Source organism: Hemibagrus wyckioides, linkage group LG22 (assembly GCF_019097595.1).
Source record: "Hemibagrus wyckioides isolate EC202008001 linkage group LG22, SWU_Hwy_1.0, whole genome shotgun sequence".
In the NCBI taxonomy this organism is placed as follows: domain Eukaryota; kingdom Metazoa; phylum Chordata; class Actinopteri; order Siluriformes; family Bagridae; genus Hemibagrus; species Hemibagrus wyckioides.
The window spans coordinates 13,075,343-13,094,537 of NC_080731.1; the positions used below are offsets into that span (position 1 = coordinate 13,075,343).

The window sequence follows — 19,195 nt, forward strand, 5'->3', positions numbered from 1 at the left end:
TCTACTGTTATGGTGAGGAAAGAAGTTTCTACATAATATTTACAATCTCTTCAACCCACCAATTCCCAGACATAGTTCTGGATCTTCTGACCTTACATTATTCAGTAATGTTCATATATAAAGAGACAAAATTTAAAAACTGGTTTAATGTAAATTGCAGTGTCACTTTAAATATATGAATAATGAATCTTTAAAAGACTTTAATCTCTCATTAGTCAACACTGCTGTGCCAACATTCACCCAGGTTTTGTTTAACAGTCTGAAGTTCAGCACTGCTTTGTAACCTGATAAGACTCTAAACACAGTAGGATCACGCTTTTAAAAAATGGATTATTATAAAATTGTGCCTTGCATATGGTGTGTTAAAATGTGTTGACAGATCAAAAATATAAAAAGTCCCTGATTTAATATAGGTTTATAGAGTCTTTTCATGTTGTTTTTTTAATGAAATAAGATTAAAAGATACAATAAAGATGCAATAAAGTTTGATTGCACTATATCAGATTACATTCTCTGACAATTACATTGCTGCAGCTTTGCTAAATTACATATCCACAATGGGGCTTGTGGTTGTTTTGGACACTACGTTGTGAGAGATGTTATAAGACTAAATGCATATTTAAAAAAAATATATATAATAAAGGGATCTCTGGGTTCTGCCTATTGCAGTGTTTTGTGTTGCTGAATACTGTGGATTTTGATTTATTTACCTGTGCATGACAGCCATTAATCCAGTTAACCCATAAAATTCTTTATAGCCAAAGCAATCTTCAAATCATGACTATAGTACTGTGATGAAGCCGCTTAAGCTCAGAGGTGACAGTTGGAGGCCAAAACTACTGTAGTCTTCCTGTATTTGTCGTCACCTCTGCATGGGTCAGTGGTAGCTATAAAGCCATTTGTACACAACCTGAGGCGTTGTTCAAGCACACATCTCCTCCTGCCTTCTTTCTGCAAAATCTGTAATGACAGATGCCAACCCCTTCCTCAGAAGATCTTTAAGATTATTGTGTTTAGCTTCAGCTGTAGGGGTGTAGTTGTGTTGATGAGGTAATTTTTGCAGTATAGAGGTGCATAGGAAATGGGATGTTGGTCCAGATAAGGTTAGATGTTTGTGCCTGCATGCATTGTACAGATTAGGGGTGTGTGTGTGTACATACAAGCACACAGGTGGTCAGCAGTGCAGAGTATAGATGAGATAAAAAGTGTCAAGTTCTACATGTATACATATAACTATACAAACATATAAAAAGAGAGATTAGATGTCATAAAATTTAGTTTTTATAAATCATAATACTAGTACTTGTCTCTTAAAAAATGGTGTTTTTAGATGAATGTATTTAGTGAATAAAACAATGATTTATAATGACTCTTTTTTTATTTGCATATGACAGACAAGAGAATATAACAAAAAGAGAAATACAGTGTTGCATATAAATGGCATCAGTACAAAAGATTACAAGTAAAATAAAATTTAGCCAGAGAAATAAAGAAAACAACAACATAAAATATTATAAAGACAGTACAGTTTACTTGTCTCTTTCAATTTTGCAAATAATTGTAAATAAGTCCTAAGAGCTTTTTTGCTTTACAATTATATACCATATTGCAGTATTGTTTAAATTTATTCATAAAATGAAAGAAATTTGGTTTACCCCCCTGACCACTTCATTTTGTGTATATGAAACTTCCCCCATTACAACTAGTAATTGAATAATATATGCTTTATCTTTTTCTATCCCATCATCATTAACATATATCATTATCTCAGACCCACCCAGTTTAACAACTGTATTAAGTTTTCTTGTAATAAAATTCTAGTCAATATTCAGTTTAAAAACCTTCCAATAAACGTTTCACTGGATAAATCCTATGCTATATTTTATACGAAACCTCCTTTACTTTATTATTAACGAAGAATTTATCGACCATTCCCCAAGCCTCACAGCAATTTACGTCTCCAAATATTGATGACCAGAAAAATCGAGCTGGAGGATATGTAACATTTACTACATTTCTAATGTATATATTTGGTTTGTTGGGGTTTTTTTATATTAATATTACCAATAAAAATTGTATTGTTGATATAGTTCAGATTAGGGATTTCATTGCATTTATTTTTAAGAAGACCTAATACGCATCTAGTATGCAATGAACGTTGGTCAATGCAAGGGTAAATCTGTTGGAGTTTAATGTTTGCTTGTCTCAGAAGCACATTTCATTTCTTCTAGTTTCCTAAAAGTACAGTTAAAAGCCTTGCTGTATGTTAATAGAGGATGACGTCGTCGTAATTACGACTTCCCAGTACATTCAGTACATTGTACAACCTGCGCTCCCCAAATCCCGCCTCTTGTGCAGCAGAACCTGGCGATCCTGTTTCCTGGATCCTGATTGGCTAGTTTGGGGCAAGCAAACAAAGTCCGCCTAATGAACTAGGATTGGTGGATGGTCAGTGATTTACAGTTATAAACCTGTCCATCAGTGCATGGAGGAGGGTCTTGTTGCTGCTGGGTGAAAAACAACGCGCCCCGAACGCTTCTGTTGGCTGGTTTGCAGAGTTTATAGCTGAGAAGCTCCAAGTTGCGTGAATTCGCCATGCTCCGCACCGCGTTCACACGAGGCGTCCCGCATTTCTCCCGCATCTCCGCGTGCAGGTTTTCCGCTGCAGCAATTCCTGCACCGAATCCTGAGCCCGAGGTCCACTACAACAAGGTACAGTGCCAAAGAAGTCATGAGGATTTAAGCATGACGCCGAAATACCAATATTTTCTTCTGTACATTTTAGGTAAAACTTCACACTTGTTCATGAATCTGCACTATTTAACATGTTCTCTACGCCTGCTCTGTTCACACTACTTCCTGCTTCTGTACTCTACTGTACTGTACACACAAGTTCCTATAGTCTTGGATCGCACCAACAAACAGCTAGGGAATGCGAAAAAGTTAGTTTCACTCTCCGAATTTGTCATCAAAAGAAGATTCATTTTTAAGCCTTTGGTCAGATCTAGATTCAGACCTGACATTTCCACAGATATACTCGCGTGTTTCTGGTCCACTGTGATGACTGACCGTCGACTGTGAGACACCTGAGTTTTTACAGCAGGGGAGCTGTGAAATGCCTGCAACTCCATCTGATCACTGCCTACACAGCTCTCAAAAACAAGAAGTCATCTGCAGTTTAGCTTAATGTTTGGAATGAAAATGTGATGGGTTTAAATAATAATTAATAATAATAATAATAATAATAATAATGTATAATTAATAATAATAATAATTAATAATTAACTCTTAAGGAATTAGAAAATCAGATTAGAGGGAGAGCTAGTCGTCGCTATTATATTATACTATATTATACTATATTATATAATATATTATATTATATTATATTATATTATATTATATTATAGTATAGTATATTATATTATGGATTAGTGGTTAGCACTGTTGCTTCACACCAAGAAGGTCCTGGGTTCGTATCCTGGGTTCGAACAGGCAGGGGCCTTTGTGTGCATGCTCTCCCCATGCCTGCGTGGGTTTACTCCGGTTTCCTCGCACAGTCCAAAAACATGTACATTAGGTAGGTAATCCTAAATTACCCATAGGATATATGGATATGTGGCCCTGTGATGGACTAGCAACCTGTCCAAGGTGTATCCCTGCCTTTCGCCCAATGTGTGCTGGGATAGGCTCCAGCAGACCCCCGTTGACCCTAATTAGGAATAAAGCGGTTATAGACGATGGATATATTATATTATATTATATTATATTATATTATATTATATTATATTATATTATATTATATTATATTATATTATATTATTATTATATTATTATATCGGATTTTTTTTTTTGCATTCCTGCACATGTAACAGTAATAGTTTTCCTGGCACTTGTTAGTTTGGACATGATATATTTTTCTTAAATTTTGTAATTGTTTGAAAATATGTCGACATGTTCAAGTATGTTGATCAAATTACTGTGAACCTTCTTCTTAGTGATTAGTGATCTATTACTAAAAAAAAAAAACCCAAATATGCTAATCAGATAAATATATTGTTCCAAAGCAAATTGTGCAGTACTGTGCATTTAGAAAATACAAATCCTCTCAATTTAGCACTGTTAAAGATTTTTAATGAATTTTATTTGAACCAGAAAATAACAAAAAATTCATGGTCTCAGAACAGTAATGTTTATTGTTTAAAAATAAATCTAAAATATAATACAACTCTATTCATTACCTATTGGTTTGGAAATGCACAGTATGGCTGAATTTGTGAACACCTGACCATCGCATCTATATGTGGTTCTTCTCCAAACTGTTGACAAAAATAACGGGAGCACACTATCGTTTAGGACGTCTCTGTATGTTGTAGCATTACAATTTCCCTTCACTGGACCTAACTGGTCCAAACCTGTTCCAGCACGATGATGCAGTTTGCTAAGGTTCATGTGAAAGAACTTGAGTGTCCTGCATAGACACCTGACCTCAAACTCACTGAACACCTTGAACTGGAAAACCCACAGCAACCCAGATCTCCTTCCTCACACAGCATCAGTTGCTAATCTCACTTAATGCTCTTGTAGCTGAATGAAACTAAATCCCCACTGTCATACTCCAATATCTAGTGGAAATCCTTAGCAGAAAAGTGGAGCTTATTATAACAGCAAAGTTTTACATTTCTATATTAATGTCCATGGGTTTGGAATGGGATGTTCAACAAGCACATAGGGGTTTGATGCTGATGTTCACATACTTTTGGCCATGTAGTGTAATTCAGCTCATCGTGATTAGTCAGACATATTGCTTTAAAACAGTATGCTTTTGCTGAGCAACTATTATTTGTTTGTAACTATTTTTACTTTCAATCCATATGACATCTTAACCTTGTGGAGTGAAAAATATTTAAGACACTGTGCATATTTTATTTTGGATCAGTCAATTCAACTGTTTAGATGAATAAAATAGTAATAGTAATTAAATGTTACTGTTAGTGTTAATGTAATAATGTTTTAACCTTTTTTTTTTTTGAAAGTTGAAAACAGAATTTTGAATATGTATTGAATTGTGTTTTATATTCTGAGATTACTTTCTTTCAGCTCTTCATCAACAATGAGTGGCATGATGCCGAGAGCAAGAAAACCTTTCCAACTGTCAATCCTGCCACTGGTGAAGTCATCTGCCAGGTTGCCGAGGGTAATAAGGTAGGCGAGTGTGTGTTTGTGCATAACTGCATTTGCCTTGACTTGCTTGCAATTTACAAATACAAATAAATATGTTCACACCCTCCTTGTTTTCTTATATTTTATTTTTATTGCACTTAATGATCTAATGATTGCAGAGCACCTGACAAAGTTCTTGGCAACACTGTTTTTGGATTTTTATTTTTTGGTTTTTATTCCTTCCCATAAAACTTTATAGGTGAGATAGTGTTCTCATATTGTCTCACTCATCTCTCTGTTTTATACTCTTAGGCAGATGTGGATAAAGCTGTGAAAGCTGCGAAGGATGCTTTTAGACTTGGGTCTCCATGGCGGCGCATGGATGCATCTCAACGTGGACTCCTCTTGCACCGCCTTGCTGATTGCATCGAGAGGGACTCTGCCTACCTGGCCGTGAGTGACGACCACTTTATCCAGTTATGATGTGACCGTGTGCTTGAACTCATGCTGGTCATGGGTTGTAAAACTTCGCCTTTGGTCAAGATGCAAACTCATTAAAGTTTTTAAATGACTGAACCAATACATGGATAAAACATAAGTAGAGTCTGATGGAAAGAAAAAACTGTCTGTAGTTAATCATCTCTAGCTTTGTAACCATGAAACAGTACAGCCCTGTACCAGCTCTGTGGCTTTTCATATTTATGTAAATTATTTAGTTGCAGTCAGCTTATTTCCCCAGAGACCAGCTACAATGGTTAAGACAATTTTCATAGGCTTTTGTTTTTTGTTGTTGTTTTCGTTACGCTGTCTAATTTAATTAGGGACATGACAAGACGGCTGATTAAATAACATTTATACTGGATGTGTGTTAAAGATGAATGGACACAGAGGCGTGTGCTTATTCTCTCAGCTTTAAAATCAAAATAGACCTTGAGTCTGTAGCACGAGACAAACCTGGTAACATCAAGCACCACTATAAAACACAACATAACTCTTAATATTGTCCTATTGTAACCATAATTATGAAAGATCAAGTATTAAACAGTAAGTTTTGTCACTAGTCAATCATGTTTGGTGCTCTTATTGACTTGTAAGCGGGTAATTTTATGGACTTTTTTACATATTTTAATTGAAGGCCCCTGGTTTATGGCAACATTTTCTATAATTGCTGTGCTGGATTGCATGCAAAGTGCTAGATTTTGTTTAATTCACAAACAAGAAACTGCTTATAGTCATAGCTGGGAAACAATAGCAGTTAGATCTTTTTTTGAAATGATGTGAAACTGGGGACTGCTGTTTATTGCTCTGTAATGAAATAAAAAAGGACAGTGTACTAGCTCCTGTTGAGAATCTGTGTGTCAGTTTTCCCTTCTGCACACTATCAAGTTGCATTTGGCCAGTGCATGCATGTGCAAATGGGAACGAGTTATAGAGCTTGAAACTGCTGAGTCATTGTGACTTTGCTTCAACTACGAATAGTTTTTTAATATTGGAATTGCAAAAGATTAATATTAAACCTTATCAGTGCTGAAGTACCTGATAATGACTTTTTTAGCAATCTTGCCAATTGAAAATATGCTTGGGAAATGTTACCATTTTTGTTATATAACCTGGGTGTGACCTTTATTAGCGTATAACTTATTGCTAAAGGATATAAAAAGCTTATGAGTGAATCACAAGCCATTACAGTGCGATTATTAATGAGTACATTAGACAAACACAGCAGTTAACTTCTGCCAAAATGTTGCACTGTTTGAGAATGAACTTTTCACAGACTTGGACCTAAGAATTATTTTGTAATTATAAACATAAATATGCAATAACTTTATAGTATACAGTACAAAATATAGTGTTAGATATAGATGTAGATATATAGATACATCTTTCAGTCAAAATCCAAACCCAGTTTTTTTAGATTGCATGTAATATATTTCTGCTGTTTGAATTTCAGGAGCTGGAAACTTTGGACAATGGAAAGCCATATGCTGTGTCCTACAGTGTTGATTTGCCCATGGTGGTCAAAACATTGAGGTGAGATTTAGAAATTTAGAATAATTTTGACTGATGAACTGGAGTGCTTAGTAGTATTATAGAAAAAAATATTAATGTCTCAGCTTTTCTGGTGCTTCATGGTCTTGGCTGAACAGGAGCATCAGTGGAGAACAACGTAAAATCTAGCATCAAATCTAAAATATCAATGACTTCCTGTTGTGCCTTCATATGAAATGACTTGCCAGCTACAAGCTTTGTTCAGATATACACTTACCAAAGACTTTATTAGGAACACTAATACTGGGTAGGGCCTCTTTTGACTCAAAATAGCCTAGTTATGGATTCCACAGCATGTTGGAAACATTCCTTTGAGATTCTGGTCCATGTTGACATGATTGCATCACACATTTCAGGTACACTTTCATCTCTTGTTCGATCACATCCCAAAGGTGTTCTGTTTTGATTCAGATCTGGTGACCACTGGCCACAGTTTGAGACGAGTTTTGATTTGTGACATGGTGTGTTACTGTGCTGGAAGTAGCCATTAGAAGTGTAAATTGTGGCTATGAAGGGATGCACATAATCAACAACAATGCTCAAATATGCTGTAATGCATGATTATTTGGGGATTAACAGGCTCAAAGTGTGTTAGGAACACATTCACCACACCATTACACCACATCCACCTGCCTGGACTTTTGCCACTTTTGACTTGGGTCCATGGATTCATGCAACTGGCAACTAATTGTGACTACCTTCTGTGCACCTCATGAGAAATCTGCAATCATACCAGGCTTTGCAGAGCCAGCAGTCCAGTTTTGCAGAGCCTTGCCCACTGAAGCCTCCATTTTTTTGTTCTTGGCTGACAGAAGTGGAAACTGACATGGCCTTCTGCTGCTGTAGCTCATCACCAGGTTTCACAGTGTGAGATTTTCTGGTCAACACAACTGTACAGAGTGGCTATCTGTGTTACTGCAGCCTTTCTGTCTGCCTGAACCAGTCTGGCCATTTTCTTTTGGTCTCTCCCATTAACAAGGCATTTCCTTCAGCTTCTTTATTGCACCATTTGACCCCTGTGCATAAAAGACCCAGGAGAGCAGTTATAGAAAACAACAAGAATGCCATGGTCAAAATCACTGAGATCACATTTTTCCACTGTTTTAATGGTTGATGTGAACGTTATCCAAACCTGTTGGTCCGTGGGTCCTATCATTTCATGAAGTATTTAAAATGTCTATTGTATAAGACAAAAACCATGCTCATGTGATAAACATTAAATGTAAAGAGGGTGTTTACCAGTTTAGCAGTTATGTATTCCCACTACTATAATGATTCTGTAGCAAATAAATTGTCCTTTTTTTCTTTCTCTTTTCTTTTTCTCCTTCTTCATATGACCTGGATAATGGAAAATAATCTGAATCACATGAATATAATTAATTCCCTTTAAAGCCAGAAACGTCAACAAATGGAATAATGTGCCTTGCAGATATTTGCCTGTAGAAGAAACTAAAGTCTAAATTGCATAACATTGTAGAATGTGTAAGCATCAAGCAAATACATTTGCTTATATATGTTTTTGTTAGAATTTTTATCATTCTTTAGTTTCTAAAATGATGACCTGTTGAAATGATCTGTTAAGACCAGGCTTTTCCTGTGTGCACTGTCTGGATTTTGTTTTGTTTCTGCAGGTATTATGCTGGCTGGGCTGATAAATGGGAGGGTAAGACCATTCCAATCGATGGGGATTATTTCTGCTATACTAGACATGAGCCTATTGGAGTGTGTGGCCAGATTATTCCTGTAAGTATTTGTTTTATTTGTCTTCTGGTTTAATTTTATTTTATATTTATTTGTTTAATTTTTTTTAAATAATATAATAAATTAAAAAATTTAAAAATCCATCTGTAATAAGGTTTGGATGTATGCTATAGCTTTTAGAAAGAGATTTTCATTAGTGTTGAGGACAGATTGGCTGGTTTGCTGTTGAAAGCTGATGAATGAGTGGAAATGTTGCAGTTCTGAGCCAGAGATATGTTTAATAAACAGTGACTGGACTTATTTCAGGGCTCTGTCTTGAAGTGGAAAAGGCCGTGTTGTGTATACTAGAGCTAGACTTACTGTGGATAAATTAGTGGATAAATTTAGCAACATGTTTGTGTTGCAGTAATTTTGGCAGTGATGTGTGGAGGGTATGTTTGTGTAAAAAAGCACACCGTTTATTGTAGAGTTTATTAGTTTAATCAACACATGGTTATTTGTTTGATAGCGGCAAATAAATAAATAAAGAAATATGTGTGTCCTTGCATGAAAGCTGCTGTTCTTTCGGTGATAAGCTGCATTGTTTTTGCACTGAACATATTTATTAAAATTGTAACCTAAAGTTTCTGCCTTGGTCTCATCAGACCACGTGGTTTGGGGAGATTTAGCAGACTTGGGTATTTTAGACACTGTAACAGCCTTCACTCCTCTGGGAAAGATTTTGGAGCATGTCTATAGGACATATTTCTGCCCATTTATTCAAAAGAAAAACAGGTCAGGAAGTAGTGTTGGACACTAAGGCTAAAAAGAGATTTCAGTTTTCAATTTTTAAGTCAGTGTAGATTTGTGTAAGTGAAGTTAAGTGTAGTGGGTTTCCTCCGGGTGCTCCGGTTTCTGCCCACAGTCTCTAAATTGTAGTGTGTGACTGTGTGAGTGAATGAGTGTGTGTGTGTGCCCTGCGATGGGTTGGCACTCCGCCCAGGGTGCATCCTGTCTTGATGCCCGATGACGCCTGAGGATAGATCGGATAAGCGGTATAGACAATGAAATTAAATGGAAAAAAAAGTTAAGTGTAGATTTATGACAATTAAATAGTAATTTAATCCACAACATGGTAAAGTAAATGTATAAATTATCCAGTAAAATACTAAAATACTTTCTGAATCCATATCTTTACATTTATAGTCAATTTTGTTACTGGGAAAATAAAGGAAAATGTCCTTCCATAAGAGAAACAGGTTATATTTTAAGAAAGACTAAAAGAAATTAGTTTTTCCATGACCCAGACGTCATATGAGGAAGGCAGTGTGTAAGTTTCTAACAGTAGTTGGAACAGAAATGTCAGGAAGAATTAGAAAAGGCAATTATTGCCATTTAGAGCAGCGGTTCTTGACCCGGGGCTGACAAAGAGGTGGAGGGGGGCGGCGAAGCATTTTCATTCTTAATAGAATTTTATCCTAATTTCTGAGGATACAAACACTACTTGCATGATAAAAGGATCTATTTGAAAGGACCTTTTTTCCCTCATTTTATCATAAAGAGTGCACTGAACTGTGTGAATGTATTTAGCAGTAGCAGCTGCTGTGTAAAAGTGATCTTTCATGAAGGAGACCAGTGAAAACCACACATTGTAAAAAGAAAGAAAAGGTGTTGGATGTAGGTATTCTGGAATTTCAGGTTGCTCTTTATGGTGAGATTATAAAATACACATTAATGGGTTAGAACATTTAACTGCATTCACCATTTTAATCTTGCTGTGTAGTGTAAACATTTCAGTATTTTATTTCATTATTCATTTGTTTCCCTTCTTAGAAATCCTTATTTTTGAAGACTATATGTTAGTTCTTTTGTTCAAGGCTTACAGAAGTGTGATATGGAACTAGATTTGAGAAAATTTGGCATTTCACTGTTTGGCATGTGTGCAGTTTAGCAATAACTGACTGTTTCAGACAGTTATATTACACAGCTACACACTTCTCATTCTCAGAGCAGTGTAGAGATATCAGTTCCATTTTTAACACAGATAATGGCTTAGATAAATCTATATAGATTTCCTTTTTGGAATTCATCTCACATGTGTAATGATAGAATCTTTGTCCTTTTATTTGCCAGTGGAATTTCCCACTGCTGATGCAGGCATGGAAACTGGGACCTGCTCTGGCTACAGGCAACACCATAGTGATGAAGGTGGCAGAGCAGACACCTCTCACTGCGCTCTACGTGGCCAGCCTGATCAAGGAGGTCTGAGCTGCCCCTATAGGCCTAAATAGGCCATGATATTTGCATCTCATTTAAATGTAATAAATAAAGTAAACATGTATATAATATTTTGTATAAATCTTTCTTAATCTGTTACCTTTAGGTGGGTTTCCCTCCTGGTGTCGTGAACATCATCCCTGGAATGGGTCCTACAGCTGGAGCAGCCATCGCTTCTCATGCTGATGTGGATAAAATTGCCTTCACTGGTTCCACTGAGGTAACACTATAGATTTTATGGAATTAAATGTGGACATTACATGGCAACTAGGAATATGCATTTTTACCAGATTCAGTTAATGGTTAGGAGTATTTAATGTTATGTAATGAAGTTGAAAGTTCCCATTCATGAAGACTTCTCAACTCTAAACACTGACAGTGACTGAAGTCTTCTTTCAGAAATATTAAAGAAGAAACTCCCCAGAACAAAACTTGTATGTTTTATTTATCATCATGTATTATCTTCCTTCTGGCCTGCAAGCTTCATATCCTCATTTGTCTCAAACTAATAAAGTGTAAAAATGTTGCTAAATTATTTGACTCCAGTATATGTTCTGTAGGTAGGTCACCTAATTCAGCAAGCATCTGGCACCAGCAACCTAAAGAAAGTAACTCTGGAACTAGGAGGAAAGAGTCCCAACATTATTTTATCTGATGCGGACAGTGAGTACATTTCCTGTTTAGACAGTTTTCAGAATTATAGTATTCTATAAAGTTCTTTGTTGCAGAATGCTTGCGCTTTGTGAATTTAGCCTTAATATCAAGACAGATGTACAAATTTGGTTGTAATTGTTTCCTTGTTCTGACAGTGGAGCAAGCAGTGGACCAGGCCAACATGGCCATTTTCTTCAACCAGGGTCAGTGCTGCTGTGCAGGTTCCCGTACCTATGTGCAGGAAAACATCTACAACGAGTTTGTTGAGCGCAGTGTGGAAAAAGCAAAGAAGAGAGTGGTGGGAAATCCTTTTAACCTTCAAACTGAGCATGGACCGCAGGTACGAATGTGGGCCACACCTTACCCGTAGAAAACTTTTCTATAAAATCCATTGCTTTGCAGAATGGGATGTTGTAGGTTATGAATGTTTTTTTCATAGCTGTGATTTTGCTGTGAGGCAGACACACTAAATTGATGATAATCCTCAAAGTCAAAGTTTCTGGAACATCAAATTCGCACCAGATACTAACATGTAAGTGGGATGTGTGTGCATGAATAAGGCATAATCAAGATTCCAGGCAAGCCAGGACCTGTTGGCATATGTCCAGCTCAATACTGTAAGACACTACTGTACACGAGCAAGCAAACTGGCACTCGAATTTAGCCATCAGCAGATTCTTTACTTTCTTTACGTTTTATTGTATATAGTGTTTGACTAATTGATATGTTCACTCTTTAGAGTCTAACACTTGCTGAAAATTATAGTACATGCCTAGAACTGAACTGAACTGGAGTGTAAATGTGCAAAGCTATTTGTGTACACACTCATACAGTCATGTGCATAAATATTTGGATATTTTTTACTGGACCATAAGTAATTGGACAATTGGTTACTTAGAAGTTCCTTGGCCATGTTATTCCTTCATTATTCCACTTTAATTAAGCAGAAAAAAGTATAGATTTGATTCCAAGTGTAGCATTTCCATTTGGAATTTGTTGCTATAAACCCTTAATATGAAGTCCCAAGAGCTGTTATTACCAGTAAAGCAAGCAACCATTAAGCCAAATAACACATCCGTCAGGCAGATATTAAAAGCATAAGATGTGGCCATGTCAACTGTTTAGGACTTTCTTAAAAATAAAATTTGATCTGGAATGCCAGAAGGCCCAAAAAAAACTATGCTAGATGACGGAAGTCGTTTCCTCTCTCAAACCCTTCCCAACAGCTGGCCAAAATAAGAACACCCTCTGGTCATGTTGATATTTTAGTATAATGTCTGCTATACTGGGAATACATTTGCAACCCTGCCCATTGATTGCTATCTTTGGACTTCCAGATGAGGCATCTCGGTTGCACTCTGTGCAGAAGGAAGTTATTAGTTTTACATCATTATTGGCCAGACCTCGCTTTCTCCTACACTGGTCCTCTGGTACACTGGTAATATATATATATATATATATATATATATATATATATATATATATTACACACACACACACATATACAGGGGTTGGACAATGAAACTGAAACACTGGCCAATTTAGTGTTGGAGGTTTCATGGCCAGCCTGGTGGCCAATCTTCATTGATTGCACATTCCACCAGTAAGAGCAGAGTGTGAAGGTTTAATTAGCAGAGTAATAGCACAGTTTTGCTTAAAATATTGCAATGCACACAACATTATGGGTGACATATCAGAGTTCAAAAGAGGACAAATTGTTGGTGCACGTCTCGCTGGCGCATCTGTAACTAAGCAAGTCTTTGTGATGTATCAAGAGCCACGGTATCCAGGGTAATGTTAGCATACCACCAAGAAGGACGAACCACAGCCAACAGGAGTAACTGTGGACGCAAGAGGAAGCTATCTGAAAGGGATGTCCGGGTACTAACCCGGATTGTATCCAAAAAACATAAAACCAATACTGCCCAACTCACTGCAGAATTAAATGTGCACCTCAACTCTCCTGTTTCCACCAAAACTGACCGTCGGGAGCTCCACAGGGTCAATGTACATGGCCGGGCTACTATAGCCAAACCTTTGGTCACTCGTGCCAATGCCAAATGTCGGTTTCAATGGTGCCAGCAGCAAAAATCTTGGGCTGTGGACAATGTGAAACATGTATTGTTCTCTGATGAGTCCACCTTCACTGTCTTTCCCACATCCGGGAGAGTTACGGTGTGGAGAAGCCCAAAAGAAGCGTACCACCCAGACTGTTGCATGCCCAGAGTGAAGCATGGGGGTGGATCAGTGATGGTTTGGACTGCAATATCATGGCATTCCCTAGGCCCAATACTTGTGCTAGATGGGCGCGTCACTGCCAAGGACTACCGAACCATTCTGGAGGACCATGTGCACCCAATGGTTCAAACATTGTATCCTGAAGGCGGTGCCGTGTATCAGGATGATAATGTACCAATACACACAGCAAGACTGGTGACAGAGTGGTTTGATGAACATGAAAGTGAAGTTGAACATCTCCCATGGCCTGCACAGTCACCAGATCTAAATATTATTGAGCCACTTTGGGGTGTTTTGGAGGAGCGAGTCAGGAAACGTTTTCCTCCATCAGCGTCACGTACTGACCTGGCCACTATTCTGCAAGAAGAATGGCTCAAAATCCCTCTGGCCACTGTGCAGGACTTGTATCTGTCATTCCCAAGACGAACTGATGCTGTATTGGCCGCAAAAGGCCAAAAAAAGGCCAAAAGGCCCTACACTATACTAATGAATTATTGTGGTCTAAAACCAGGCGTTTCAGTTTCATTGTCCAACCCTGTATATGTTTGTGTGTATATGTGTGTGTGTGTGTGTGTGTGTGTGTGTATATATATGTATGTATATATATATATGTATATGTATGTGTATGTGTATAATATATATATATATATATATATATATATATATATATATATATATGGCAACTTTTCTTTGACATTTTACATGCCTTCAGGTTCTGCCATATTAGATTCTTTTCTTCTACAACCTACATGAATGTGTATGTGGGCCATGACTCAGGCTGGGAGTTTGTTTTTTTTTTTGTTTATGTTAAAAAAAAAAAAAATTAAAAAAAAAGCGACTTGCACATGATACCAATAAAAAGAATTAGTGGAACAACATCCCTTGGATAAGTAAGACAAAGCTCAACTTGTAGCAGAATAATGGGAAGAGAAGAGGATGGATGGAAGGACGGACAAACGGACTGATGATTTGATGCATACCACTTATGGCAGGTGTATCTATGGCTATCAAGAAACTGATTCTCTTGTATTTGATGGTGTAACTACTGGCAAAAGCAGCAGGATGAATATGGCTATATCAACTGCTCAGATTCAGCCAAATGTTTCAAACTCATTGAAGGATGCTTCACAGTGCAGATGGGAAATGGCCCGAAGCATACTTCAACAGTAAAATGAAACTTCTTCTTTAAGGCAGTGGAATGTTCTGCAATGGCCAAATCAGTCACCTGATCTGAATGCAGTTGAGCTACATTTCACTTGCTAGAGGCTAAAGCCCCAACAAGTAGGAAGTGAAGGCCTGGCAGAGCTTCAGCAGGGAAAAAAAAAAACATAGTGTCTGGTGAAGCCTGTGGGTCCCAGACTTCAGGCAGTCATTAAGTGCAAATGATTTATGACCTTCTAATTATTAAAAGTGGCAGTTACCATGATTGTTAATCTCTCCAATTAACTCTGGTCTCTTATAAAGGAATTCCTTGAAATGTGAATACCACACGTGAAATATAATAAAGGGAGGGGACTATAAGAAGGGCTGATAGTCTTCCATTGTTCACCCAATTTGGATGCAAATACTTGAATACAGAGCTAAAATCTAAAATAACAAAAACTGTCTATGTCCAACTATTTATGGACCTGACCATATATATTCATTGTAGAATTCTATAGTACATTCAGGTTTATTATTAATTGTATTATTTGCTCTTTTGGCTAAAGATTGATGATGAGCAGTACCAGAAGATTCTGGGGTACATAAGCAGTGGGAAACGTGAAGGAGCAAAGCTCATGTGTGGAGGCAATGTGGCATCAGACCGCGGGTTCTTCATCCAGCCAACCATCTTCGGGGATGTCCAGGATGGCATGACGATTGCCCGTGAAGAGGTAAAGCTGAAGCGAATAACATCTTTCCCGATTGTTCCCTTACATCATTGACTTACTATTAGCTGAATATCTGCAGTGCTTCACTTAACTTGAACTTTCAATTACATTTTGCTTCTTCTTTATTAGATCTTTGGTCCAGTTATGCAAATTCTGAAGTTTAAAACTATAGAAGAGGTGATTGAGAGAGCCAATGACACCAAGTATGGCCTGGCAGCTGCTGTCTTCACGACAGATATCAGCAAAGCGCAGTACATCTCGAACAGTCTTCGTGCTGGCACTGTCTGGTATGTCAATAACAGTTTTACTCCAAGGGTTGGGTTTTAATTCTAGCTGCACAGGATGAGTACCCTGCACTGAACAGTCAGGAAAGATCACTGATATTTACTGTTTACTCAAGGGGTTTCACATTGTTCTCCTCCATGTCCCTGTGGGTTTCCTTCAGGTTCTTCACTTTCCTCCCAGGTTATGCTGGTAGGGGGCTTGTTGGTTTTAATTTGCCACTTGATCTCAATGTGTGTGCAATTTGCCTTCTGATGGACTGGTATCCAATCCAGGGTGTATTCCCTTCTCATTCTCAGTGTTCTCAGGATAGCCTCTGGATCCTGTACTGAAGATGCTTGTGGCCTGAGTTAAAAAAAAAAAAGATATCCACCAAAGTGTTTTCCAGGCAAGAGGCTTAGTGTACTGTTTAGCATCCCCATATTTAATAGTGTAATCATTTTAAAGCTTAGGTTTTGCATTAAAAACCATCATAAACAAGCAGCAATAAATTATTCTTTATTTATTAAACTATAAAATGCACAATGTTTTAAAGATAAAAATATCACTGCTTTTTCATAATTCAGTTTAATGAAGCATGTAAATAATCTAAGTGTATTATACTGGATTTTGTCTACAAATAAATTTGTTCGTCCAGGTACCCTGGTTTCCTCACCAATTCTAAAGACATGAATTGTAGGTTGATTGGCATCACCAAATCGTCTGGTTTGTGTGTGTGTGTGTGTGATTGTACCCTGCCTTGTCATTGTCAGTAGGATAAGCGGGATAGAGGGATGGATTGATTGATAGAAGGAAGTATTTAGGGACAGGTGAAGGTGACGTATTAATACCATTCAGTAAGATTTTTGTATTTTTCCTATCCACAGGATTAACTGCTACAATGTGTTTGGAGTTCAGGCTCCATTTGGTGGCTACAAGGCCTCAGGAACTGGACGTGAAATGGGAGAGTATGGCCTGGAAAACTACACTGAAGTCAAAACTGTAAGCATGCACAACTCATCCTGCTGAAATCTATCACACTGTCTAACTGCATGTGAGGAAAAACGACTGTTTTAGGGTACAGCTTTGCCAGAATTAATCATGAACTACTAATAACTTAAAACATCTATGATTGGCAAAAATATTCTGAGATATTAAAGGTGATAAATTAATCTGTGATTTCTATCAACAAAGCTCTAGCTGTATTTTTGAGATCATGGCTAACTGCCTATAGCATGACCTCCACTGATTTGTATTATCTGTTGGTCTTCATCAATCCAAATCATCATTCACATCTTAGATTGGTATATGATTTGACACTTTTTTTTTTTTTTTTTTCATTAAAAAACTTAATCTGTGATGTTATTTTTGGTCCTACAGGTGACAATTAAAATTCCCCAGAAAAATTCGTAAGGTGTTTGGACAATCCCTTTGAAGAAACCAGTGACTCAGAGCAGAAAATACAGCCGACAAGTTTGAACAGGAAATTTTTAGTGATGTATAAAGCTATGTTTTTCAAGAAACCTTATTTCCTTTATATCTTGAGTTCAGAGGCACTTAAAACCCTATATTTTAAAATATACTGATTACTAAAATATACTAATTGATCCATTGTTGCTTTTGCCCCATTTTGATAGTGTCTCAGAAATGCAACTTTGTTTTACATAAGCATTGGAATGGTGTAATGCCCTAACCCAGTTTTCTGGAATAAATGCTTCAAAGCTTCTTTTCTGTGGTCATCTGGATTTCATGTAGTTTTGTATAATGTGATTATATATTTCCATTTTTATGATAAGATAGAACTTTATTAATCCCGAAGGAAATTCTTTTGCCAGAGACTGCTTCAGATTACACAAAAGAAATAAATATAAATGAAATATTCTGGACAAAAAAGATGCTAGAGAACTAAGTCCATATTGCACATGGTATTATATTAACGTACATATTGTAAATAGGGATAGTGCACATAATAACAGTAATATTGTCTGTGTTCATTGGGTCAGCTCTGTGCCCTACTGAAAGGGGAGGAGTTATAGAGTTTGATGGCCTCTGGTAGGAAAGACCATCTGTGGTGTTCTGTGGTTGTCCTCGGTGGTCTCAGTCTACGGCTGAATGTGCTCCGGTAGGACTCCAGTGTCGCATGCAGGGGGTGTGACGCTTTGTCGAGGATACTGAGACGTTTTCTCAGCATTCTCCTCTTAGACACCTCAACCAGAGGCATCCACTGCCATGACAGAGCCTAGTTCCAGTTGGCATCGACTATCTTTACCCTGCTAAACTAGCACACTACAGCATAGAAGATGCCACTGGCTAGCACTGAGTGGTAGCACAGCATGGTTCTGCAAACATTAAAGGACCCAAGTCTCCTGAAGAAGTACATGCAAGTCAGACCTTTCTTACAGTGCATCAGTGTTTTTGGTCCATTCGTCCAGGTACCCTGGAGTGTCTATGTGGACACTAAGATACTTATTGTTGTCTACAATGTCCACCTCAGCGCCCATGATGCTGAATGGGCCTGGGGAGTCCTCTGCTTCCTAAAATCCACCACCAGCTCTTTCATCTTTGTGACATTGAGTTGCAGGTGATTTCACCCACACCACTCTACAAAGATGCCCACCACACTCCTGTACTTGTACTGACCTCTCCTAATACAGCATACAATGAGTCATCAGAGAATGTCTGCAGGTGGCAGGATTATGAGAAGTGTCTGAAGTCTGATGTGTAGTGTGTGAACACAAAGGGAGACAGGACTGTCCCCTGGGGGGCCTTTGTGCTGCTCACTGATGTCTGACATGTCTGCCTCACATACTGTGGTTGACCTGTGAGGTAGTTGATAATATAGGTCACTAGAGGAGCATCCGCATACATGTCCAGTAGATCACTGAGCAGTGCAGGTCATATGGTGTTGAAAGCACTAGAGCAAAAAACATGACTCTCACAGTGTTACCTGCCTCCTCAAGATGTGTGTAAGCTCTGTTCAGCAGGAAGATGATGGCGTCCTCTTC

At 37.7% G+C, this 19,195-nt stretch overlaps 1 protein-coding gene across 1 annotated transcript; it reads left to right on the forward strand.

Annotated features, from left to right (window-relative positions):
- Positions 1-2,432: 2,432 nt before the first annotated feature.
- On the forward strand, positions 2,433-17,916 carry LOC131342994 (aldehyde dehydrogenase, mitochondrial-like). Its single transcript, XM_058374320.1, has 13 exons — positions 2,433-2,712; positions 5,098-5,202; positions 5,473-5,613; positions 7,112-7,191; positions 8,841-8,952; positions 11,023-11,151; positions 11,273-11,386; positions 11,727-11,829; positions 11,976-12,160; positions 15,768-15,932; positions 16,059-16,216; positions 17,078-17,192; positions 17,571-17,916. Exons 1-13 carry the CDS (start codon positions 2,596-2,598, stop codon positions 17,601-17,603), a joined length of 1,557 nt encoding a protein of 518 aa, XP_058230303.1. The 5' UTR covers positions 2,433-2,595; the 3' UTR covers positions 17,604-17,916.
- The last annotated feature ends 1,279 nt before the right edge of the window (positions 17,917-19,195 follow it).

What these genes read in the sequence shown, in the direction of transcription:
- LOC131342994 (XM_058374320.1), top strand. Translation starts at nt 2,596, where the DNA reads ATGCTCCGCACCGCGTTCACACGAGGCGTCCCGCATTTCTCCCGCATC. An exon ending in GGGACTCTGCCTACCTGGCC is followed by an intron (nt 5,614 to 7,111) that starts GTGAGTGACGAC and finishes TTTGAATTTCAG; the next exon opens with GAGCTGGAAACTTTGGACAA. An exon ending in TATTTTATCTGATGCGGACA is followed by an intron (nt 11,830 to 11,975) that starts GTGAGTACATTT and finishes TTGTTCTGACAG; the next exon opens with TGGAGCAAGCAGTGGACCAG.